General features: G+C 37.5%; 6 protein-coding genes across 6 annotated transcripts; 3 read left to right on the plus strand and 3 right to left on the minus strand.

The window, feature by feature from the left end:
• Nucleotides 1-884: 884 nt before the first annotated feature.
• Nucleotides 885-6,901, plus strand: LOC147278334 (uncharacterized). The gene is made up of 17 exons (XM_086250547.1): nt 885-1,006; nt 1,129-1,244; nt 1,338-1,601; nt 1,703-1,800; nt 2,034-2,196; nt 2,296-2,406; nt 2,749-3,732; nt 3,825-3,977; nt 4,065-4,164; nt 4,255-4,349; nt 4,879-5,070; nt 5,152-5,208; nt 5,469-5,540; nt 5,765-5,863; nt 6,039-6,170; nt 6,271-6,441; nt 6,532-6,901. Exons 1-17 carry the CDS (start codon nt 985-987, stop codon nt 6,700-6,702), a joined length of 3,000 nt encoding a protein of 999 aa, XP_086106673.1. The 5' UTR covers nt 885-984; the 3' UTR covers nt 6,703-6,901.
• A 357-nt stretch (nt 6,902-7,258) lies between these two features.
• Nucleotides 7,259-14,299, plus strand: CTC1 (conserved telomere maintenance component 1). Its single transcript, XM_086251554.1, has 16 exons — nt 7,259-8,406; nt 8,503-8,621; nt 8,839-8,913; nt 9,036-9,114; nt 9,179-9,271; nt 9,350-9,427; nt 9,591-9,788; nt 10,092-10,196; nt 10,291-10,569; nt 10,760-11,257; nt 11,355-11,981; nt 12,084-12,175; nt 12,654-12,855; nt 12,979-13,093; nt 13,423-13,757; nt 13,878-14,299. Exons 1-16 carry the CDS (start codon nt 7,264-7,266, stop codon nt 14,049-14,051), a joined length of 4,212 nt encoding a protein of 1,403 aa, XP_086107680.1. The 5' UTR covers nt 7,259-7,263; the 3' UTR covers nt 14,052-14,299.
• A 204-nt stretch (nt 14,300-14,503) lies between these two features.
• Nucleotides 14,504-16,668, minus strand: LOC147278336 (Thioredoxin superfamily protein). Its single transcript, XM_086252228.1, has 3 exons — nt 16,526-16,668; nt 15,507-16,126; nt 14,504-14,926 (listed from the first exon to the last, which is right to left on the minus strand). Exons 2-3 carry the CDS (start codon nt 15,972-15,974, stop codon nt 14,768-14,770), a joined length of 627 nt encoding a protein of 208 aa, XP_086108354.1. The 5' UTR covers nt 15,975-16,126; nt 16,526-16,668; the 3' UTR covers nt 14,504-14,767.
• Nucleotides 16,669-17,271: 603 nt separating this feature from the next.
• On the plus strand, nt 17,272-17,954 carry LOC147278337 (uncharacterized). The gene is made up of 2 exons (XM_086251697.1): nt 17,272-17,475; nt 17,577-17,954. Exons 1-2 carry the CDS (start codon nt 17,304-17,306, stop codon nt 17,840-17,842), a joined length of 438 nt encoding a protein of 145 aa, XP_086107823.1. The 5' UTR covers nt 17,272-17,303; the 3' UTR covers nt 17,843-17,954.
• A 294-nt stretch (nt 17,955-18,248) lies between these two features.
• ASP5 (aspartate aminotransferase 5) lies at nt 18,249-22,189 on the minus strand. The gene is made up of 13 exons (XM_086249758.1): nt 22,101-22,189; nt 21,797-21,868; nt 21,569-21,637; nt 20,991-21,185; nt 20,800-20,838; nt 20,627-20,716; nt 20,414-20,522; nt 20,223-20,332; nt 19,895-20,038; nt 19,455-19,621; nt 18,729-18,993; nt 18,443-18,608; nt 18,249-18,407 (listed from the first exon to the last, which is right to left on the minus strand). Exons 2-12 carry the CDS (start codon nt 21,866-21,868, stop codon nt 18,477-18,479), a joined length of 1,392 nt encoding a protein of 463 aa, XP_086105884.1. The 5' UTR covers nt 22,101-22,189; the 3' UTR covers nt 18,249-18,407; nt 18,443-18,476.
• A 974-nt stretch (nt 22,190-23,163) lies between these two features.
• LOC147278339 (Ribosomal protein L39 family protein) lies at nt 23,164-23,906 on the minus strand. Its single transcript, XM_086251802.1, has 3 exons — nt 23,770-23,906; nt 23,526-23,629; nt 23,164-23,421 (listed from the first exon to the last, which is right to left on the minus strand). The coding sequence occupies exons 1-3, from the start codon at nt 23,770-23,772 to the stop codon at nt 23,373-23,375; spliced, it is 156 nt and encodes a 51-aa protein (XP_086107928.1). The 5' UTR covers nt 23,773-23,906; the 3' UTR covers nt 23,164-23,372.
• Nucleotides 23,907-24,179: the final 273 nt, after the last annotated feature.

Raw genomic sequence — 24,179 nt, forward strand, 5'->3', positions numbered from 1 at the left:
TTGAATTTGTAATACACCATTCGGATCGAAAGTCAAGACAACATAAGTACAAAACAACCATTGAATCCACTAGGTCTATATTATCTTCAAAACTAGTTCATTGCAACGGTAATGCAACATTAATGTAACAAATTTTTTGCTCTAAAGTATAATTAATTAATTACTATTCTCTTTAAAATTACAAGGTTTATCCACATTAGAGAATTTTATACAAACTCAATAAAAGTAATTAAACCAAGATTATACAGGCTAAAAAAAAGTACTATATTGAGATAATTAGGCTCGAGTCATTTAAAAAAACAATTTTTAGATGAAGACCGGAAATGTTTTAAAATTTATAAGAAAATCATTTTAATTCATAATAAAGTCCTTTAATTTATAATAATTTGTTTTAATTCAAAATAAAGTCTTTTTAATTTATAAGAAAATATTTTTAATTTATAATAAAGTCATCCCCTGATTTGAAGGGTATTTCTCCTTTTAGGGTATAAATTGAGGTTTGTAAAGGGTGCATGTTATGTTTTAATCTTGAGATTTTGGGCGGAACCCAAAATTTCGAAGTTAAAACCTAACATAAAGTTGTCAAAGAAAAAAAAAAAACTTAGATTAAAAATTCTAAGAAATACTTATAAAATTAACTGAACTTTAAGTTCTCCTATTATATTTCTTGACTTTTCTTTATATATATATATATTTCCCGTTTAATGTATTTTTATTGTGGGATATAATTATATAAATCATATATTCATATAATGTATTGGGCGCTTCCTTTTTTTTTTTTTTTTTTTTATTCGGTTGCGCGCTTCTCTTTTAAATTTGTTTGGACTCCTGAATCTATTTCTTTATTTATTTTTTTAAAAAATTAATATATTGGTATAACATCACTGCGCAGCGGAAATGCTACTGCTACTGCTAGAGCAACACCAATGCAGCACTTGTCAAGTTTAAACAACCGATCAAATCAGAAGTTCCTCTAATTTTTCGATGGGGAAGCCTCTTTGCTACGGTACTCGATTCGCTTTTCTTTTTCTTTTACATGTTTCTAATTTTTATTAATTTTCTGAAAGTATTTATCCCCGCCATTGTTTTCATGCTTTCATGGAATTCATATCATACTTTAATCTTCAGATGCAGGAAATACAGAGGCTTCTCAAGGTTTAATCAATAGGATCTACGGCGTCTTCTCCGATGGCATACATTTTGCAACACCAATTTCCTCCTCCAGAACCAATGAACTTGACTTGGTAATCCCTTCTTTTGGTATATTAAACTTTTCGGTAAATGGGTTTGGATTAAGGAACCTAAATTTTTTTTCTTTTATTTGTTTCCGTTCCAAGGTTCGCGGTGTGTTACAAATGTTGCAAGGATTTCCTAGTTCACTATTTTGTTGGGACCAAAATGGAAAGCATTTTCAAGCCAAAAGTGGGATTTATGTGAGTCACCTGTCTCATACAAGTCTTCACGCCATTGTCAATCAATTTATGTACGCTGCAACATGCTTACAACTGGTGCAAATTGTGGTCAATAAAATTGAGAAACCCGTAAGGCTACCTCCGCCTACATTGAGGGCTTTCGCATGTTCGGTTTCTGCATGGCTTAAGGTGTGTTTTGGATTCAATTTGTTGGATGAAATTTGCTATTTTCTAAATGTCATCTTTTTAGTACTCGTTGTTATGTCTAAGTTGTATTTGTGTTTGGGCAGAGGTTGCGCGATATTGCTTTAAAGGAGGAAATGAAGATAAGTAAAGATGGCATTGGAACAACTCCTACGTTATTGGGACTGGCCAGTTCCTTATCTAGGTTTGTACACTGTTAGCTTGAAAACCTTATCTCAATTAGGTAGGTCAGTGGTTGTCACAGTTTGCCCCATGCTGTTGGGGACTATTACCACTCAAAAGCTTATCAAAATTAGCAACATTTTTTTATTGATTTCTGAGGGTGCTGCCACAGCCCTACATTAAGTGCTTAATTCACGTTTTGGTGTTGATATCTTCTTGCAATGGATATCGCTGATGACAATTTATTGATACTAGTCTTTGCTCAGGTGCTGAGTATCTATTGCAAATAGTGCATGGTGCCATCCCCCAAGTGTATTTTGAGTCTAATTCTTCTCTTCCTGCTGCTGACTTGGCTGTTCATGTCCTTGGCCATCTTTACAAGAAGCTGGATGAAATGTGTCTTGTGCGAGGTGGTGAGGTTGTGACTACATTTTTGGTTCAATCTTATGGTTTCTTGTTTATTATTCGTGGTTCACCTCGCTTATGCAATTCAAATTTGGATGTTATTCTAATTCAGGAGGAAAATTACCAGATGTTACTTCATTTATTTATTGGAAGTATATTGCCATATATTGAGGGCCTTGATTCTTGGCTTTTTGAAGGAACACTTGATGATCCATATGAGGAGGTAATTGTGATTGGAACTTTGGTTTTGTCATGTCCCAACAATTTGCAGCAGTTTATTTAGTATTAGCTTCTGTTCAAGGGTATTGGAAGGTCTTGGATATAAATTCTTTCTTTATTTTTTTTTTTTTGCATCCTTCAAGTGCATGCAGACCATGCAGTGGATCCAATCCATGATGTGTTGGTTAGAATTTTGCATGCCATATGATTCTGATATCTATTGTGATTATAGTTTACCTTACAAGTTATATAGGCAACATATATGAATCTATTTTCTATTGGATGTGGTTTGTTCTCCATATATTATCCTCAGTGAGCACTTTTCTGGTCGTTCCTGTCTTTGCAGATGTTCTTTTACGCTAACAGAACAATATCAGTTGATGAGGCTGACTTCTGGGAGAAGAGCTACCTATTGAGGCAAGTACAGAGTCAAATGTTAGATGCTGAGGCCTCTGCCCCATCTAATGCAAGTGACCACGTACCTGTAACGAATGACAAAAAGGGAATGGGTCAAAGGGAATCCATCTCAATGTCTAGTTTTACAAAAGGAAAGGAATGGAGCAATAAAGACCTTCAATCATGTCCATTGTTTATTAAGGACATAGCTAAGTCAATTGTTTCTGCTGGAAAATCATTGCAGCTGATCCGGCATATTCCTATGACATCCTCAGTTGTATCTAGAAAAGGAAATGACTGTGAGATTGATGGCTTTGGTAGTTTGAATAAAGGTCTTTACCGTGGACAAAGCATTGCAGGTTTAACTTTGTCGGAAGTTTTCTGTGTCTCATTAGCAGGTCTCATAGGCCATGGTGACCATATCTTTCAATATGTTTCCAGTAAACAAAAAGTGGAAAGTGATGATGGCTTGATTTTGCCAGTAAATTGCTCAGAGAAAATTTGGTCTAAATTCTTGGTTGATACGCTGTTGGAGAAAAGATTGACTGAAACGAAGTATGCACATGAGGATGGAAAAGCATTTCCTGATTCAAAAGAAGAGAATATGCTTGCAGGTGTGGTAAATGAATTTCCCCTTTCAAGATCCTTCTGTCAGGAAAATCCAGTTATAACAGTCTGCCAAAAGATCCTTTCTAAGAATGGGGATGCATGGAAATCATTGAACTTATCTAGAAATTTATGTCTGCCCCCTTTAAATGATGAAGTTTTACGGAAGGCTGTATTCTGTGGGGAGAGTGGATCTATTTCTGCAGTCGAAGGGACAAATTATACTTTTGGTTTCCGGTTTGGTGAATCTGAATATCTTCGTTCACAAGATGACTCAAATATGTTACAAACGTTGTTTCCTTTTCCTACACTTCTTCCATCTTTTCAGGTATTGTTGATTGAGGGTCTATGAACATATGTCTAAATGTAGATTTTGTAGCATTCATTAGGTGTATTCTTATTGTAATTCCTTGGCAACAGGATGAGCTCCGTATGTCAGAGCTTTTACCTTTCCAGAAAAATAGCACCCTTCCATCAAGAGTTCTTACATGGATTCAATATTTTGAACCAAAAAGTACTCCACTTCCGGTGGTTATTGTGCAGGAATGTCTTACTGTCTACATACAGAAGCAGGTGAATAGCTCAAACCCATGTACAGAACTTAAGTTTCTTGTTTTGGTTTGCATGATGTCATAATTTAAAAAATTATTTCGATCATAGGTGGATTGTATTGGAAGGCATATATTGTCAAAATTGATGAATGATTGGAAATTGATGGATGAACTTTCAGTGTTGCGCGCCATTTACTTGTTAGGGTCAGGTATCATCTCGTATGTTGAACTTCTCATTTTCCATAAATAGGAATCTCAGATTACTTTTAACATGTTTTCTGGTGCCTTGCTATCTTTAGGTGATCTGCTACAGCACTTCTTGACTGTAATTTTCAATAAGCTGGATAAAGGAGAAACATGGGACGATGATTTTGAGTTAAACACGATATTGCAGGTTTGGTTACTTTATTCACTGTAGCATCGTGCATACTGTTTGGGGGTAGGTTCCTGAATTCTTTCTCCAGTTCATTATGGGGCCATATCTTACTTTGGCTTCATATGAAAGATTGAAATTCTTAAGGGTCTTACCTAATATAAAGGATTAAAATTCTGGTTGTTTCATTTGTTCCTATTTTCTGTGTTTATTATTAACTTGTGTGTTTATATCAGTGGGAATTGGTTCAGAGATTCGAAGGGCAGTTTTATGGGAAATTAGAAAATATTTGCATTAATATGAGCTGGTCTGACTTGTGTAACTGACAGGCCTTCCTTTTTTGAATGTTGAATTGTTTCCCACAATTAGTCCACACCTTTATAAGTTAAAACTGAGAAAATAACTTGAAAATAAAAAATGGATCAATAATTGTGTGGTGCAGGGGCTTATTGTTAGACACTGCAAGAACTGTTTTGACTATGCTACAGTTGGGATACCTTCCTTTTCTTCCTATTTATATCATAGTAATGTCTATTCCTTTTCACTACAGGAGTCTATAAGAAACTCTGCTGATGGTGTGCTACTAAGTGTTCCCGATTCATTGATTGTATCCCTCACCAAAAGTCATGATTTGAATGGCAATGAGCAACCTAATATGGATGCCCTTCCCTCGACTCCTCATGAAAGTCATGCTCACAGCTTTGGAATGGATGGACTAGATCTGCTGAAATTTACGTATAAGGTCTATTCATGTTTATGAAAACTTCTTTCATCATATGGTGCATGGCAACCACTCTAAATGTGTTTAGGTATTGATTGTCAGGTTTCTTGGCCACTTGAACTTATTGCAAATGCGGAGGCGATCAAGAAATATAACCAGGTAATTTTTATACTTTTGGTTCTAATCTATCTCTCTCTCCTCTCTCTCTCTCTCTCTCTCTCTCACACACACACACACACACACACACTCACTCACACTGTACACAAAAATCAATTGCGACATTTGGGGGAGGGGTGAACTGTTTTGAACTTGGGATCTCCTCTTTGGAGGTCTTTGGAGGGACGTGTGGCTACTGGCTATGAACTGGGTCATGCCCTGACCACTAAACTTGTTGTCTAATTGTTCTAAATTTGATTTAGGTGATGGGATTCTTGTTGAAGGTCAAGCGAGCAAAATTTGTGCTTGACAAAGCTCGAAGATGGATGTGGAAGGTTAGTTTCTATGCTTTTTTAATATTTTTTCTGTTTTTTGACTTTTCCCAATATTATTCTAGCATATTAGTACGCTTATTTTGTTCTTCCTCACCCATTGACAATATGTGATTTTAAGGACCAATTATGATAGTGATAATCTCCTTGGCCTAATGACAAAGGCTGTATGTGTGCGCGCACATTTATAATATAATGACTTTGATGTTACTTGTTTCTCCATGCAGGGTAGAGGCACAGCAACAAACAACCACAAGCGTCACTGGTTAGTGGAACAGAAACTTCTCCATTTTGTGGATGCTTTTCATCAATATGTGATGGACAGAGTAAGTTGTTTTATATTACCATTCTCTTTCAATATTGTCTGTTGTGGCCCAGAGGGATGTTGGACATTACACCTATGAAAGTATACCTGGGACTGGGGGTACATGTGCTGGTATATATTTGCTCTCTGTAAAGAGTATGGAATTGTTAGATCACTAACTAGTACTTGGTAAGCAGGTGTATCACAATGCATGGCGTGAACTTTGTGAAGGTATGGCAACTGCTCGATCCCTGGATGAAGTCATAGAAGTACATGAATCGTACTTGTTGTCAATTCAGCGGCAGTGCTTTGTAGTTCCGGATAAGCTGGTGGGTAGTTGTGTTTTTTGAGAGTTTATGAACTATGGAATAAAATCTCTTATGCGGAGAGGAAAGCTGAATTGTGTCTTAAACTTTCCTTTTGCATTAGTGGGCTCTCATTGCAAGCAGGATAAACAGCATCTTGGGATTAGCATTGGACTTCTATTCTATACAGCTGACACTTAGTGGTGGAGCAGTTTCTGCAATTAAGGCCAAATGCGAAATGGAAGTCAACCGTATTGAGAAACAGTTTGATGATTGCATTGCTTTCCTGCTCAGAGTAATCTTCTCTCTTTGTGTTGGTTCTGTGTAAGATTTGACACTTAAAGTTTGCATCTAAAGTGTGGTTTTCTGTATGCTGATTATGCAGGTGCTCTCTTTCAAGCTCAACGTAGGGCACTTTCCTCATTTAGCAGATTTGGTTACTAGGATCAACTACAATTACTTTTACATGTCAGATAGTGGAAACCTGAGGACTCTCCCAAGCTCCGAAAATGTTACTTTGAGACTGGGAAAGGCTTTTCTAGGTAGAACAGGCTGACTACAGTTCGGGAATTTTTTCCCCCTTTATTGTACAGTGTCTGAAAAGCTCCATATGAAAATGATTTCAGTGTGCATAGGTCCTGATGCTACACAAAGTACTCTATCAAGCATCATACACTTGTATCTTATTCCAATATTTTCTGGTCTCATTTGATTGAATGTCCATTAAACTTAAAGGCAACATCTTTTTTTGCCCAGAAATGCAAATGGCAACATTTAACATTAAATCATTCAATTCAAGCAATTAGGCTGTGATGTTCATTAAAAAAAAAAAAAAAAAAAAAGTCCCACAAAAATAAATGAATGTGCAGATAAAAAAATAAAAAAAGTAAATGAATGAAAGTGAAGGAATTTTTGGATTATTTTAATAATATCTATTTTTGTACTGTGTAAATAAAACGACAAGTCGTCTTATTCAGTCTGGCAGAAGAAAAAAGAAATTGACGAGTCGTTGAGGGCTTTATAAACCCCCTTCGTTCCCGCTCTCGCGCGCCATTCCCGCTCTCTGTGTCTGTCTCTATCTTTCTTCAGCTTTTTACTGTTCTCTTGCTTCTCGTCAATGGAAAATGTGAGAGTCTTCACAATCGCAGAGTTAGTCCAACGCCGTCGTTTCCTCACCGCCACATCCTCTTTCTGCATCCCTTCCATCTCTCCACGATCAAACCAAACATCAAAACCCTCCACGCGCTCCACACGCTCCACTCCCGCTCACTCAAACCCTAACCCTTATCCTAGCCCTAAGTTTCTCACCCCTCTTGACCACCAGGCCGTTATCATCGGAACACTAACACTCCCCGCAGTCAACGATACCTCCGCTGAAAGCTCTTCAAACCCCACTGCTCGATGCTCCTACAACACTTGCTTCCAATTCTCGGACGGTTCGGCTTCGATCTGCTGCGACATTCTTGATTTCGACGTTCGAGTTATCGGGAAGAAAATCAATGTTCTTGCCTGGAATTTCATTCCCTTGAAACGTAACAGTGGGTTCTTGGAGATTATCAGATGGAGTTTCCAAGATTCGAATTGCGGACTTGGTCCATGTAATTCCAACTATTCTATTCCGCTAGCACCAAGCTCTTCGAGTGGGCATGAGGACACTTCCAGGGCTCTTCATTGTATGTTTGGCGCATTGGAGGCGGTTAGTCCTGTGTCCATTGTTCCCTGTACAACCGGTGATGGCAATGTGAAAACCAATAAGGCTTTGGATTCAAGCCCTTCGACCAATCTCCGGGGCTTTTTAGTCCAATTTATGGTTTGTGAGTGTAAATTGTGTAGTTCAAAGGAGTCAGTTATGGTTTTGAAGGATTCAATTCAAGAAAGATGTACTCACTCTCTTACCAAACGAATGTTTGTATATTGTTGCGGTTCTGCTTCATCTTGGCATCCTGTGTTTACAAAACTCGTCGGGAATATTGTTTCTATATCAGGCTTGAAGAAGAAATTGGTTTTTATAGGAAAGAAAGAGTCTAAAATAATGTGTGTAACTACTGGGAATTCTGCATTGCATCTGTTTAGTTTGTCCAAGAAATGGTCGCTGAAAGGTATAGCTGTTACAAAGGGAGAGGGTGAATGTGGCACATATAGAGGGATAGTCAAAGGTGTATATATGCAAGGGATGCTTATTGAATTGGACAATGAAGTGTGGCTTTTGTTAACTGATCAACTACTTACTCCACCCCATAGTCTTAGGGCAGGCGCTCTTGTAAGTCTTTTAACTTTTGTTAACTTTGTGGCCTTATAATATTTTGACATATACTATTTGTCAATTCGATCATTTTAACTCTTCGCTTCTTTTTAGGTTTCTGTGAGAAATCTCCATTTTGTGAATCCCAGATTTTCTTGGACAAAAATGCTTATACTTGGTGCTTGCTTTAGGACTAGTGTTATTGTGGAATCCTTCTCTCCTTTGGAAACAGGGTAAAGCCATGTATTTTGAATTGATCTTCAGAAAATTGTGAATCACGGCCATTTTTGGATGAGCCGAGGAAAGTAATCCAGACTATTGACTTATCAAAAAGGAAATCTGGGTTCTTCCTACTGAAATTCTATTTTTAATATGCATTGAAGCCATTTAATTTCTTTGGGATGCCCAGATATCCATGTTCATAGAAAGTAACCTAATTGTATGCTGCAGGTGCCAAGTAATTTCACAATCACAGAGTTCGTTGGGGAAGTTCGTTGACTCCTTAGCATTTTCTGCCAGATTATGGTATTGGGTTTTGTTGATACCTCTATTGTGTATTTGGATGGGAAATTCTGTGGTTTTTTTTTTAAATGTTTAGAATATATGAATTTCCTGGTTAGTTTCTTAGCTGGATTGTTGGGTTTCAGGGTATTGCTTCTTGCCTCATGTTTCCGGAAAAAGTTTGCTGGTATCTTATCTGAGAAGGATATATTGGGATCAAAACATGTAACTTACTTTTGACTTGTAACTTTCTGTTTCAATGCACAAAGTTATGTTATTATCTAATAAGGTGATTTGGACGGTTGCAAGGTGCTACCAGAAGGAAGGATTGGTTCAGATGTATGCTAGTTCACATTTTCCTTCATCGATGCATCGAACTCGGGTAAATTTGGTTTTGCTTTTGGATAAGCAAACTTATTGTACTTTGCTTTCACAATATTTATCTAGTTTGTTTTGGCAGCATGGAGTATTCATGGAGCTGTGCAAGCATGATTCATGTGGCTGTGGTTATGAGCCATACATGGGTAACCTAAATTTGGTATGTCCAGGACCAGAATCCTTTATGTGATCTACTTTTGCCTTGACTTGCTTCTGTTTTATGTTGGGCACATTTGATCTGTATATAATTGTCACTTTCTTATGGTTGTTTGGAGTTGAGTGAGTACTGAAAAGTAACTTTCATTTTCTTTTCTTAATTTCAGGTGGTTCCCTTATCTGTTTTCATATGCCACTGTGAGGCCACATGGATGAGAGCACTGCAGTTGGAAAGTAAATGTGGAAAATTGCATGATGACAAGCAACAAAGCCTTCAATTTTGTGAAGGGAGATCTTATGTTCAGTCAGTTAGAAAGATTTTTTCAAGTGAAGATATAGGCCTAGCTTTGATTGGAAGTTTGAAGGTTAGTGGTTGAATTTCTATTTTCTTAATATCTTTAGTAATGTTTTTGTATGAAATTCTTTATGCCAGTTGTCTAAATTATGATTTTGAGTTACATGATAATATCTTGTTACAAGATGCTAGGAAGTACCGAAAAGTTTACATTGGTGGTTGTGACAGAATATTATTTACAATAAATCCTTTGGTTTGTCAAATCATATAATGCTTGTGTAATTCAACAACTCAATTGGGGAGTGGACTTTCTTTTTTTCCTTGGAATTTTTGAATTTTACTTGATTTATCCACCATTGTATTGTTTATACAGACATCTCCATCTTCTGGAAGACTGCAGTTGGTTGATGCAACTGGGAGCATTGATGTTCTTGTCCCAGACCTTCCATCAACTTGGGATTCCAATAGAATATACGAGGTCATGTTCGAAAATAATGTCACTTACTCGTTCTCCATTTTATGTAAACGTCCTTTATGTGTTTGGACTCACTTAGTTCATTTTGGATTTCCAGGTAGTAAACTACAGTCTTGTTATTGAAGGCATGCCTCGGTTTGTGGATTGTGTAGGATTGCTTGACAATGATCTATTCTCGTGCAGAACTATCTTTCATTTCATACCATTGGCAAGAAAGATGAACTTAACTGTTTATGTTTACTTTCACCTGAGAAATGCAATGTGCAGAAATCTTCCCTTTTATCCTTGTACTGGACTGGGAGAAGATTTGAAGAGACTTGAAACTGGAACATTTCACCTGCTTTTGGTTACCCACAAATTTCCTGTGCTACAGAAGGTATAGTCCAACTTTATTCTCTTATGTAATTGCTGTATTGTTTTAAAAACTGCTCCCGTGAGCTCTCATAAATGTTTTGACAACCCCAAATAGAAGAGTGGGAAATGATTTTTAGAGCAGCAGTCCTGCTAATAGACACAGGAATGCTGTCTGTTTGTATTTCTACTTATTAGTGATCCACTTTTAACAGTTTCAAGGTGATGCGGTGATAGCAGACTTGTCAAGCATGTTTGTCGAGGCTATAATCTTGCCTTGGAATTTATTTCTTGCCGGACACGATGGAAGTTCGTATCAAACTAGAGTCTTAGGTGATGCTCTGGAGAATTCCATGGAGCCTTGTGCTGGTGGAAATTACTTGGAGCATGATTCTCTCAAGAGACGCAAGGTTACTCATTCATCAAGCAAGGGATTAAGTTCAGGGTCAATGGACAATTCCTGTGAGTCAGTCAGAGAACTGAGGTCATGTTCTAATTCTTACAAGGAATCCAGCGAGAAACAGAGTTATTGTGACTTGAGTTTTCTTGAGATATCTTGTTCGGCTATAATTAGTGGAGTTAACTGTCACAATCTAGTTGGCTCAGTTATCTTGCATTGCACAAGAGCCAAATTAAATAATGGTGAGTTTGGCAGACCAAGTGGACAGAAGGTATTGCTGGAGTTTAAGTCTGAAAGTTTTTATAAGTATCAGGTGTGCCAGCTTTCTCCTTTTCTTTGTTAGTACATGGTGCAGGGGTGAGTAAATTATGCTGTATGACAATTTTTATTCATTGTTATTTACATTTCAGTTGTTGCAGATTGGTTGTTATTATATCACAAAGCATGACAAAGAAGACTCTTTTTGTAATCTTGAGGTTTCTGACTATTTCAGTGGTGATAAAATTCTTATCCCTACCACAACTCATCTGTGGAGCCTTTCATTTGCTTCTGATGAGGTTTGTCCAAATAATAGTTCATCGAAGTGTCTTCCATTAGATAATTCTTTGACAAATGATGAGGTTCTGTCTGAAAATCATAATGAAGTACTTCTTCAGATGTCCCACGGAAAATCTTCCCAAACTTCTTCAGATATTTCTCTTTGTCTTCCTGCAAATGTAATAGGCCTTCAAGAGATAAACCTAAAGGAATTGGAAGAGGGCCGTATCAAGCCAGTTGTGGCACCTGAAGGGATTCCTAAAATCTCTTCATGCATCAGGCCTGTAATGACTGCGCCTCTACTGTCAGCTGATTCTAACTGCTTGGTTCCTGAGGGCAATCTATTATCTTTGTGTGGCCATGTGGTTGCTGTTCATAGTGTTGAAGACAATTCTGTTGATCCATATTTGAACTGTCAAAATCTTGGTGATCCTCTTCAGCTAAGATTCTTGCAGAGATCTATAAGCATTTGTATTCATGTTTTGGTGGACCATCAGATTGTAATTTTCATCCGCCTTTTTTTTTTTTTTTCATTTTGTATCTCTTGTTGAAAATGAATAAAAATTGTATTTTAATCTCATTTCATCATTTTAATCAAATAGGTAAGGCTATTTGGTTCTTTGAGTAAAGATGCTTTTCCTGTCGGATTTGGACCTGGTGTGGATGCAGCATTTCATCGGGTTCTTGAATTGCGGTATGCAGTCTAATTAGTCCTTGACATTTTACCATCTTCTTCTTCAGTCACTCTGATTTCTCTTTTTGAAATTTTGTTATTTTTTGATGTCTAATGTCATAGTCTGATGATTTTTTCTGGCTTTTAGTATTGCACTAGTCATGTAACAGATTTTATTTTATTTTTTGTTTGTTTGCCAAATATGTAATAGATAGTGTAAACTTTTGTTTTATTCAGGATTGTCTTAAGGTCTATGAATCAATGAGGTTTTTTTTTTATCCTCCATACGTTGGTAGCTAGAAGGCATCAATTTGACCATACCATGGTCTTTGTTTACTTTTAAATACTTCCCCGTCAGAAGAGAGAATTTCCAGAGGGAATCTAGCTGTTGATTCGGGAAGTAACCCTGAAGCAGATGCACATAATTAAATATGTGTTAGTTTGTTTATCTGTTGCAGTGGTAAATATTATGGCTTGACCTCTTTCTTTGATTTTCCAGGGGGCAGAATAGATGGATGCTGACATCTGTATCAGTTATTGTAATCAATTCCATAAGGGGAGTCATTGAATCATGCAGTGACAAGTGCTTTAGTCCTGCTTCATACATGCAAAATTCTGTACCTTTAGACATTGTTTCTTCAGGTTTGATTGCTGAATTGGTTCAATGCTTGGATTTCAAGCCAATGCGGTTTCATTGCAGGGTAAGTTGTGTATATTGTCTTGTTTCCCAAGATGATTAAATTTGTTTTCTAATTCCTTTTCACTACCTTGTTCCTAGACGGATGAACCTTACTCATCTTGTATCAACGTTGGCAATTGTATAGGTTGCTTCTGTCCATCACCTGGTTCTGGAGAAGAAAATTAGAAATCTTAGTTATCAACCAAAAGGTCACCTCAGGCTGCATCTTGTTGACATCCCACTTGCTGGTTTTGTTCTGGGTAATCTATTTGTTTTATTTCAAAAATATTATTTTGGCGGTTTAAATTTAAATCTTTTCAAGTTAATTTATGGAAAATACACTGATGGCACATAGTGTGAAACACATGGCATGCTATTTTGGCTGCTATTTCAATTTGTTCTAAATGCAATATCTTAATATTGAATATCTTATTTCCATTGGTTTTGTTATAGAGGTAGAAACTATGCTTCTTTCTTGTGATGAATAGATGAACAAAATTTCCACTGCTATCGTTGTATACTCCTTCTGGCATGATCCTTTTTCCTTTTTGTTAGTTAATAATATTATTTTCTTTATCCTTATGCGCAGATGACGGCTCATCCCAATGTTGTTGCTGGGCTAATGCTGAAAGAGCGGCAACCTTGTTAAGGCTGTATGAAGAATTCCCACTGTCAGCTTTTGAAAGTAGTGGCTGGAACTTAAAGTGGGTCGGGACAGACAACAATGCATGGAGTTCCACCATGTATCATCTTGAGAGAATTTTAAAGATTCATGGCCGGATTACACTGAAGAACATTGGATCAATGTTTGATTCTTCCTATCAAGGTTTTGCTGTGTCTGTCAGTTCAGATCATGCCCTCAGCAGCTCTGATGAAAACCTTTTAAAATTTATAATCTTCAATGCTTGCTGCAGCACATTTTGGGTGAGTTCATTTCCAATTTGGATTTGTTTTTCAAAATACAGTTACCTCCACCAAATTAGTGTGGTTTTGTGATGTGTGTTGACGGCTGAGTGAGATGCTCTTCCTTCACTTTTTTTGCAGACCATCATTGGTAGTATGATGGATTCTAATGCTGTCGAGCAGTTGGAGAGAGAGAACCTTTTAGAAACGGAGATGTCTATGCATGCCATGCAACATGTATGGGCTAGAGAAGTTAATTACATGAATCCTCTCACCGAGGCCAGGAATGCCATTCAAGAACTGCTAGACGGGTAATAGTGTATATAATTCCGAATTTGTTCTGTGCAGTATAAGATTTTGACATGTATTTTCATGTAATTGCCAAAGAATGGCACTGGCTTTTGTATGGTTGTTAAAGTGTTTCAGTGGCTGTTGTATTTCACTGTCTATCAATTAAAGTATAGGTAGCCTTTCGTATTTTTACTCGTTCACAGGGCTCATATCTTTATACTTTTTACATCATGTGCTCATGACACATCGGTTGCCCTAGCTTGTAAAAGTACAATTTACTCGACATTCTTGCATAGAATCAGTTCGAACAACGTGGATTGGGTGCTAAAGAGTCTAATTTCTTTGGAATTTACATGTATTTCCTTTTCTTTTCTTTTTTCTCACTGCCTTGAACTGTACAAAATAGCTGTCTTGCTTTGTGATTTAGAATGCGCTTTACACAGACCCAGAAGCGAATGTATGTTTAATCAATTTATGTCATGTCGACCACACTGACTTCAACTACCGACTTGATGTAAGAAATGAAATATTTTACACTTGCCAGTTTTAACCATAAGCAAACAAGCATGCATCATCTTCTCAACTATGTGCCAATACAGATGCATAACTCATGTTCTGTGCTTTGAACTTGTGAAATCAAAACGTGCTGCACATGAATGAATATCTAAGGATTGGTAAAAAAAAACTAAAGGCTAGGCTTCTATCTCAAATTGAAAAGATCGGTAGATTCAGTTTTTGATCTAGCTATTACTTTTAGAAATACGCTTCATCTTGATAAGATGAGAGAGACCTGCTATTACATGCAGTCGACTACTTGGAATGCCAGTCTTTGCTAGTGCTCTCCCCTTCTTGTCCAGTAGTACAAAGCAAGGAACATATCTAATGTCATAATGAAGGAGCTGCATTGACAATGATAAAAGAAAAAATCAGACAAGAGTATTCTACTAGTTAAAAGTCTTAAAACCATACTATTTGACAGTAGACACCATGCAGAGCCCAGCATGAAGAGAATAACTTCACCCAAAGAAATTACAAACAAAATAGACAATGATATATTAAAAAGCATCAGAACCATTAACTCATAATCTCATATGACTCCACCAATGCGACCATATTGAAATGTAAAGAACTACCTTAGTGTAGATCTAAGAGATGTTCACTAAACAAAACTAATGATCAGTATACTACATACACATGGATGATACAATATCAGTATCAAGAAATTCAAACTCGCTGGACACCTCAGGCCACTATACCTAACTACTATCTATTCCAATGCATCTGCTCGGGCATACCATTAAGAGTTTTCCGATCAAGTTGGGGTGCCTCATAAACTCCAAATGCCAATTCCAACCCAAACCTATGATCTGATCTATAAGCCATAATAGACTAACATATAATTTCTATGTTCAACGAATCAATATACATCCCATTTTATGCTCAACATTATACATATAGAATCTTGAGAGCGTAGGGTACCTCAGGTAGCCATTTATCGTTCTCTGCATCTGCCATAACAATGTTAAGCCAGTCTGAGTTCCTCCCCTCAAGCTCCACAACCAAATTAAGTAAAGAATTGCACAACCTGCATTTGGGTGAGTAAAACTCAATCACCGTAGCCTCTTTCCCACTTGCCAATGCTGAGGCAAATGCTCTATGCTCTGCCTCCCCCTGCTCTAGAGGACTCAAGATTGTTTTTGACTTCAAAGTCTTACTTTGGCTGGTTCTTGCATCCAATTGGAAGGGCTTAAAGGTATTGATCAATGAAAATGAGGATTCTGAAACTGAGTTGACGAAATTGAAAGCAATGGACCCAATAGTTTGCATAGATTTGAATAGCCAAGGACCCTCAAAGGTGCAAACATTAGGAGTATTACTTTTAGGATTTTGGTTGATGTGCCATGGCCATTTTAGGCAAAACAAAGGCTGTTTAGGATTGGAACCCATTTTCCTCTCCAAATTTACGTTTTCTTGAATTAGAGAACCTCCCAGATGGACACTTTTTTCATCACTTCAAGTTCAAAGACTAATGAATGGACATTTGTGACTAAATGTTGACAAAATTCCAGATATAAAACTAGCTGAGGGAAGGTGGTGCACTGCATTAGGATAGAAGATATGAGTAACACGGTCAGCATTTAGGTGTTAAAGTACCAAAAACAAAAAAACGGAAAAATAAATAAAATAATTGACTTGTGCTCAGCTCACATAAACCCAGTTTGTTACCCTCCATAACTTAAAAGCATTCAGTTCATACTCATGAAGGTGCTTCAACTAAAGGTTAAGCATTTAAGTATCCTTCCATGGTTTCCAATTCAAGCATGCTAATGGGCTCCCATGAAGTCATAAACCCGGTTAAACCCCAAAACCAAAATAAAAAATTCTGGTGCTACCTCTAGTCTACCTGATTACAGAAAGAAAAAATCCGTAAAATAAAAACTTTTAAGTAAAACAACGACAAAAATTGTGAGAAATTCTAAGAAAGTATAAGTACGTACCCTGTATTTTCAATTTCAAAGATTCATACGCCTGCCTTTGAACGAAACAACATTATTCTGTTGCTGAGGAGAGAGAGAGTGAGAGAGGCAGGCATTTGTGCACTTTCAATGGCGGGCCTATGTCGGTCAAATCTTGTTACAGGACTGGTTCCAACTTCTGTGGGCTTTGTTGGGTTTCATTGGTGGGTCTAATGTTTAACATTTGGTTGGGCCATCAGCGTATTCATGGGCCGGGTTAAAACATGAGTTTCTTTAACCGTTGAATTTGTTAGGTTATAGCCGTCCCCCATGACCAACCCACATTCAGTTGTTTTTGGACCTTAACGTTTTCCTAATCATAATCGTAACACTATAATTCTCCCTGTAAGTGGACATTGGCCAAGATCCTAACGACTAAACCCACCCGTCAACCTATTGACTGCCATTCTACCCTTCCCTTCTTAGTTTTCTCATCCTATGATACATCCAACTTGAAGAATTGCCTTCATTAAATTACCAAATGAGAAAACAAAACCAAGTGACGGCAAAAGACAATTGACAAAATATACATTTCATTTAAAAAAAATGAAAATGTAGAATTGACCCAAAATCTCTACACGTTTTCCCCTCCTTTTACCCAACTTGAGTGAGAAAATAACCGATGCCGGTAGCTTTGCTTCAGAACATGTGATCAAAATGCACTATAAAAACCCCATCAGCTCATATCCCCATTACCAGAAAATCTCATTCCACCTTAGATTTCTCATTTCTCTAGTCCCCCCTGATCAGTAATTTGAAGATGGGTTTGAGTTATGGAGCACAAGGATTCATTTTGCTAGTAGCTGTGTCCCTATTGGGAGTTGGTCAAGCTAGAACCATTGTTGTAGGAGGGTCTGAAGGTTGGCGTTATGGCTTCAACTACACTGATTGGACTCTCAAAAATGGCCCCTTCTACATAAAAGACACACTAGGTCAGTATAAACGTGGATGAGATTTAATTTACTTAGTGTTACTTGAAACTATTGTTTAATTCTTGTTATTGAATAATTGATCACGTTTTAATAATGTGCAGTGTTCAAGTATGAGCCACCAAGCAATAGCAGCCAGGCTGCTCATAATGTTTACTTACTGCCAGACCTCTGGAGCTTTATAAAATGCGACTTGAGGAGGGCAAAGTTGGTGGCAAACGCTACACAGGGAAGTGGTGAAGGGTATAAGTTTGTGCTGAACCAGTGGAGGCCCCACTACTTTGCCTGTGGTGAGGGTACTAATAGCTCTCACTGCAATGCCGGGCTCATGAAGTTCTTTGCTGTGCCATGGCCGCGCTGGCATTTTTGATGCGCATGCAGATATATCAAACTAGCTACCAGGCTGGGGAAGAGGCAGTGCTGTATACTGTTTTTGCTTGTTTTATAATTGATGGTAGAACCATCATTTTAGTATAAATAAAGCTTTTCTACCTTCTGATTCTTATACTGATGATGTTGTAATAAGTTATACCACAGACTCACGGAGTGTTCTAGGTTTGTGTTTGTTCTTGATATACATGAATAATATACATTGTTTTGGTCTTCTTTTTTTTGTTCATCAGTATTTTGGTCTAAGGGGGCGTTTAATCGTAATCCTAGTCAATGGAGCAGAGCCACAGCCTGAGCCCTAACCTAACTTAACAGTAGGAAGGCCCAGCCAAGCAACACAACGAGGTGCAAACAAGTACACAACATGAAATAAAAAATGCAACATATTGACTCATATGAACTTCAGATGAACATTATTATAACAAGACCTCTGTATATATTGGTCAAAGGTAAGCCTGGCTGTTCCCACTGTTCCTCTCGGGGAAGATGCCTCTCCTTTTTATGAAAGTTTATTATTACAAGATCTCAATAAATTATAGTAATAACTGTTTAGGCCCACCAAAATTTTCGTAAATGTCTGCTTCAAACCTGTATCGCAGCTAATCAAATCTACTTCAACTAACATTATGGTACGAATCAATGATGGCATCTGAAAGGTATTCACATTTCGCCAAAGATAATCCTGCCAGCGATATTCTTCCATCCTTTGTCATGAATACATGCCACTTGTTTGTCATATTCTCGGTCTGACCAGACAAAAAGGAAGAAAAGATCAGATATATATCTGGGAGCAGTGTTTAGAATTGTTGCATGCAGAGATCCAAGAATTTGAAAGCTTAGATAATAGTTTAAGAATGGGCACTTACCTGAGCTTTATTCAAGCCTGTGAATGAAAACATGCCAATCTGCTTGAGTATAAATGACCAGTCCTTTCCACTCTTTTCTTTTGCAGAAAGGCTGTCATATAGTTTTTGTCTCACATTCTTTATCCTTCCAGCCATCATCTCCATCTCTGCTTTCCACTCATTGAAGAGTGTTGGATCTCCAACAACATTTGCCACAATTTTAGCCCCATGAATTGGAGGATTTGAGTACATAGGTCGAGCAATCCTCTTCAGTTGGCTCTTTACCCTGAATATATAAAACTATAATCATTAGCAGATCCTAAAAACTTCATGTATGAGTCACAACGGATGTCACTATATCTGATCACAGACTCAAATAACCACAACACGGTAACGAGAACCTTTTTTAATTTTTGTTTGCTTGACAAGACTTGAACCTAGAATCTACCCAGGCCTTAAAACTTGAGCCAAGGCCCAAGGGCATCATGGATACAAATGCTGGTATATAGTAGTTTGCAGATTCTCGTTTCCAAGGAATTCAAATGAAACCTCAAACTGGATTCAAGTATCCAACACTGATACAGGAGATTCAACGGAGACTTCAAAACAAGAAAAAACTATGATGCACAAGTGTTGAACCACAAATTAATCTAGAATACACATAACAGGATTTGAAAATACAAAGCAGAAAAGTAAGCAATCTTGTTAGTCTGAAGATAAATATAAGTAGTATGTTTTCTATTGCACCTTGTTGCTGTGTCAGATGATGCACAGACAACATTGATAGCTCCAATTCTTTCTGCATAAAGACCAAGGTTTTTACTGTATGACTGAGCAACCAGAAGTTCCATACCACGTGCAGCAAACAATCTGACAGACCCTGCATCAATATCCAGGCTTCCACTAGCAAATCCCTAAAGTACATTGACAAAGTTCAGACATTAAAATTATAAAATAACTCTCCCTAAGGTTCTGCATTTCAACAGAAATTTTACACAATCACAATACTAAGCCATCGTAAATCTATGACTGAATAAATGAATATATATTCATAATTTTTCATTGTGGAATGCATAATTAAATATTTCATTCCGAAGATTAAGTATTATCACTTCCATTTTAAGCATGAGAGAAAGCACTGATGAAACTAGAATTTATAGCCTGAGTTCAACCAGTAGTATACATACCTGGTATGCAACATCGAAAAAGGGGATATGGTTTTTTTCTTGAATGACATCAGCAATTTTCTCCCATTGTTCAGGGGTTGGATCTATGCCAGTAGGGTTGTGAGCACAGCCATGAAGCAACACAAAAGATCCTTCAGGTGCTGCCTAAAAGATGGAATGGCATACAAATTAAAAGTAATTCCATATTAGCATAGCGAGAGAGAGAGAGAGAGAGAAGATATAAATCTATTACAATTGAATTGTGATCAATGTGCATAACAATCCAACGAATCCAAAACTACAACGTAATGACGATGGGTATGCACATTCCTGGGCAAACCTATCTTACCTTTATGTCTGATATCATCCCCTCAAAATCCAAACCAACTGTTTTTGGATCATAGTATCGGTACTCAGACCACGGAACTCTAGAATCATTAAAAATATTCTTGTGATTACCTGCAACACAATTTTGTTAGGTATGACAAATTAGTAATCTTGAGACAAGTCTTATAATGATATGGGAGTGACAATACAGACCCCAAGTTGGAGATGATATTAAAACTTTTGCCCCAGGGAAATATCGTTCTATAAAAGCTCCAGCAAGACGAAGAGAACCAGTTCCTGACAGACCTTGAACAGTTGCTACCTTAAGGAAAGGAAAGATTAACAATTAAAAGACCAAGATAAGGTCAAAGAGATATAGTACATGATTTATTTCACAAGATGCACGAGTTCTGATTTCTCACATACTTTTTGTTGCTTTATTACTGGGTTGTCTGCTCCAAATAATAACTCTGCAGTCACTTTATTAAATGCTGCCAAACCTTCTATTGGGAGGTACTACATATTGCAAATGGATTGCAGTTAGTAAATCTTAATTTTTAGAATAAGTTTAGGTCATTTATACTGTTAAGTATACTCACCTCTTTGTTTTCCCCCCTCTCAAGCAAAAGATTCTCTGCCTACAAAATAAAATGGTTTCACTTTAAATCAATATCTAACTGAGAATAAAAATGTCAAAGAGAACAAGCAAGAAATTCTATTACAACAGGAAACTCTAGTAGAATCTCAATAGCCAAAAAATTTTCTCTTTCATTAAGGATAGAAATCTGACCTTCTTAACAACATTAAGCACATATGGCTGAAGTTCTTCTGTCCGGTATGCCCCAACTCCAAGGTTGAGCTTCATTTCATTTGTGCTAGCTTTGAATGCTTCAGAAACTCCAAGAATTGGATCAGGTGGGGCCATAGTTACACCCTCAAATCGAGAAGTATTCACAGCAGCAACCATAGATATCCGACCAAAAGACTACAGACAAGAAACAACAGAAACTCAGATTCCAAAATAGAGAACATCAAAACGGACTCCTTTCTAGACACATTATCTAAATCACTCATCTACATACTATTGTGAGCATATCTTAAAAGGAAAAGACAAAACATAAAACAAAAAATGCAATACTCGAAATCCAGGAAGCAAAAGAGGTGTTAAAGTGGATGAATCAAACTTTCCTTACATCATTGAAAAAAAGAATCAATGTCAATAATTCGAAAATAATATAAAGCATGTCTTCACAAAACTTGATATCTCTCAAGAATCCAACACATGATTTTCTATAATTATAAGAGCAAAATGAGTAGGACAAAACAAAACAAGGAGCGAAGCAAGACCTATTAGCATTACTGTAATACCTCCGTCTTTTTAAATAAATTGTTTCTCTCCTTGTTGGAGCCCCAACAGCTCCCAAGCTTTACCTTCCCCTGTCAAAAATATATTAAAAACATTCAGTAGTTGTTTTCTGTTTCTCTCTATCTGTCCGAACAAAATCACACAACTCAATTAAGCCGAAAGTTGGCATTTTCTCAGCAACCAAACAGCACGAGATGATAATCGCCATTACGAAGTGAAATGAGGGGAACCTTGTGAGTCTCATGCGTAGACAATGAAGCTGACGGGGAGACGGAAGCCAAAGACAGCATCGTCGAAGCCATCTGAAGCAAAAGCAAAATCTGAACTAGCGTTTATACTCGAGATACACCAAAAATTGACGAATCAAAACGATTAATTACGTGATCTAGGAGCAAAATCAATAACTACAAAGGTATGATTATGATATGATCTGATTCATTTCATGAATTTAAATAACGGACTCGAAACCAATGTAGTTGAATTCCAGTTACGCGATGAGATGAAGTTAAAATGCGAGTGTTCAGTGGAACTCACCGAGAGAGCGAGAGGACGAGGACGATGAATACGAAGTGGAGGTCTCAGGCTCAGCTGCCAGGTGTGATCTTTGCGAGCGTATAAGCGTAAGCGTTTGCTCGTTATATATTGGTAAAGTTGTGGGTAATCTGGTACGGTGGAGCCCAGATAAAGAGAATGCTCCCGCGTCCAGTTTTGAGACACGTGGCCGATTGGATTGCCAGATTGCGTTGGTTTATAGAGAAGCCAAATGGCGTGCGGAGAGTGGCAGGACCTTATGGTCCCATAGGCCTGACGGCATTCGCACGGACGTCGATCTATGTAATATTGTAATGGATAAATTGTGCTGGACTCGCATGTGGGCTGGCGGCCTATTTCTTTTTCTTTTTCTTTTCTTTTTTCGTAAATTGTTTGGTACTTAGAACTAACAACCTTGATTACCAGTATGTCATACTCACAAGTCAAACTCTAAAAACTTAACCAGTTGAGATCATTTTAAGTGACAAACCAGTACCGGTGTACCACCCCTTTGTTGATAATTAAGAAAAATCTGGCATTGGATTTTCCAGCAGCCATGTGTTGCTATTATTTATTTTCACTTAAATATAAAATATTAAAAAGAGAGAATTAGGGATCATGTGGAGCAATTAAGACAGTAAAACTAAATCAAGGGTTATGACCCCCTCAAAGGGAAGGCAAATGCAAACAACCTATAAAATAAAGAATCAACATCCAACAAGTTAACTTCAATGAACTGAAAATTTGCAATATCTCAAACGTATGGAAAATTGAAATGCAATGTTTCAATTGGGTCATGCACTCTACAGGCATACATCCCTTTCAGACTCCAGTCATAATTTCTCCCTACTTTCTCGCTTTGCACATTAGCTTATACATGACCAAGGAACCAAACACAGATCAAAAACTTGTTGAATGGCATTCAAGTATTCAACAAGCTGGTATTTAGTTCCTAATCAAATCTCCTACTTGTTTAAGGACTTGGGATTCAAAACAGAGTAGTTATATAATTGGTCCCAAATGGTGTATGCATTGTTAAGAAAACAAATTAACAGAGCTATGGGGGGAGCATACAAATTCAAACGAGCATTTAGATTAAATTGAGAACCAGAAATTTATAAGGAAAGCTAATAAACGTGAAACACACGTCTGAAAATGGACTCTTATGAGTTCTTACAACTGGGTTCGCAAGAAAATAGAAAACATTAAGCTCTGAATCAAACTTAACATCCTAATCGAATTTAAACATGGCATTAAAAATTGGGGCAAAGCACCTCAGAAACCGAGCTTGGTGCGGCGCCAATGCCTGCGTTTCGCATTGTACCTGATAAGAGAAATGAAAATGGACAACTTGTAAGCGTCTGATTAGCGAGAAACAAGAACGAAAATGATTTAAGTAAAGAAAAACAAAGAGGCATCTAATTGGACCTGATGGTGTTGTCGGTCCTCATACGGATCCAATGAGGGATGGGCCTATTCTGCCTCATCTTCTTCGCCAGCTTCTTCTTGATTATGAAGGTCTTGTGGGACGGCTGCGCTTATTAATCAAAACCCACATCACAAACTCACTCAAACTCCATGGAAATCAACACTGTACAGTAACCCACAAAGACATAGAAATAATCGAAGGAATACAAATACATAAACATAGAGAAGGGAGGAAAAAGCTCACCATTTTCGTGCTTGGAGATCCGCCGCGATGTTTACAGCAGAGAGAGCAAGGAGTGAAAACCCTAATAACGATGGAAGACTGGGAAAGACCGGCCCTTTTTAAGTTTTAATATATGAAAGGGTAAAATTGGAATTACAGATTAACATGCCTGCAGGTTAGCTACAAAGCTCACCAGCGCGATTTTACTTGCTCAAGTAGTGAAGACAACGGGCCAGGAATTTGGACCTTCTTCTTTTTCTGTAGAAAGTTGAGGCTTCATTGGTCCGTCAGACCCAAACCAAGGCCATTGTTTAAGTGGGTTAGTGTCGATAGAAGGCCCAGCTTACTTAGGGCCTAAGGCAATAGGTTCCTTCAATAGAAGGCTTTCCAAGGCTAATGTCAGGTTGGTTGGTGTTGGTTATTAGAGCATC

Source organism: Dryas octopetala, chromosome 7, assembly GCF_963921425.1.
Source record: "Dryas octopetala chromosome 7, drDryOcto1.1, whole genome shotgun sequence".
Lineage (NCBI taxonomy): Eukaryota > Viridiplantae > Streptophyta > Magnoliopsida > Rosales > Rosaceae > Dryas > Dryas octopetala.

Bases quoted from the DNA above. Each gene is read 5' to 3' on its own strand.
- ASP5 (XM_086249758.1), bottom strand. From the start codon at position 21,868: ATGGCTTCGACGATGCTGTCTTTGGCTTCCGTCTCCCCGTCAGCTTCA. The intron at 20,839-20,990 runs GTCAGATTTCTA...TTTATTTTGTAG, and splicing joins TGCTTAATGTTGTTAAGAAG to GCAGAGAATCTTTTGCTTGA. The intron at 20,039-20,222 runs GTAAGATAGGTT...TCCATCTTTTAG, and splicing joins GGATGATATCAGACATAAAG to GCAGCACCTGAAGGATCTTT.
- LOC147278334 (XM_086250547.1), top strand. From the start codon at position 985: ATGGGGAAGCCTCTTTGCTACG. The intron at 1,801-2,033 runs GTTTGTACACTG...TATTGATACTAG, and splicing joins CTGGCCAGTTCCTTATCTAG to TCTTTGCTCAGGTGCTGAGT. The intron at 4,350-4,878 runs GTTTGGTTACTT...TTTTCACTACAG, and splicing joins AGTTAAACACGATATTGCAG to GAGTCTATAAGAAACTCTGC.
- CTC1 (XM_086251554.1), top strand. From the start codon at position 7,264: ATGGAAAATGTGAGAGTCTTCACAATCGCAGAGTTAGTCCAACGCCGT. The intron at 9,115-9,178 runs GTAACTTACTTT...TTATCTAATAAG, and splicing joins ATATATTGGGATCAAAACAT to GTGATTTGGACGGTTGCAAG. The intron at 10,570-10,759 runs GTATAGTCCAAC...CACTTTTAACAG, and splicing joins AATTTCCTGTGCTACAGAAG to TTTCAAGGTGATGCGGTGAT.
- LOC147278337 (XM_086251697.1), top strand. From the start codon at position 17,304: ATGGGTTTGAGTTATGGAGCACAAGGATTCATTTTGCTAGTAGCTGTG. The intron at 17,476-17,576 runs GTCAGTATAAAC...AATAATGTGCAG, and splicing joins CTACATAAAAGACACACTAG to TGTTCAAGTATGAGCCACCA.
- LOC147278339 (XM_086251802.1), bottom strand. The intron at 23,422-23,525 runs GTCCAATTAGAT...TTCTCTTATCAG, and splicing joins AGGACCGACAACACCATCAG to GTACAATGCGAAACGCAGGC.
- LOC147278336 (XM_086252228.1), bottom strand. From the start codon at position 15,974: ATGGGTTCCAATCCTAAACAGCCTTTGTTTTGCCTAAAATGGCCATGG. The intron at 14,927-15,506 runs GTACCCTACGCT...TTGTCAATGCAG, and splicing joins ACGATAAATGGCTACCTGAG to CTCCTTCATTATGACATTAG.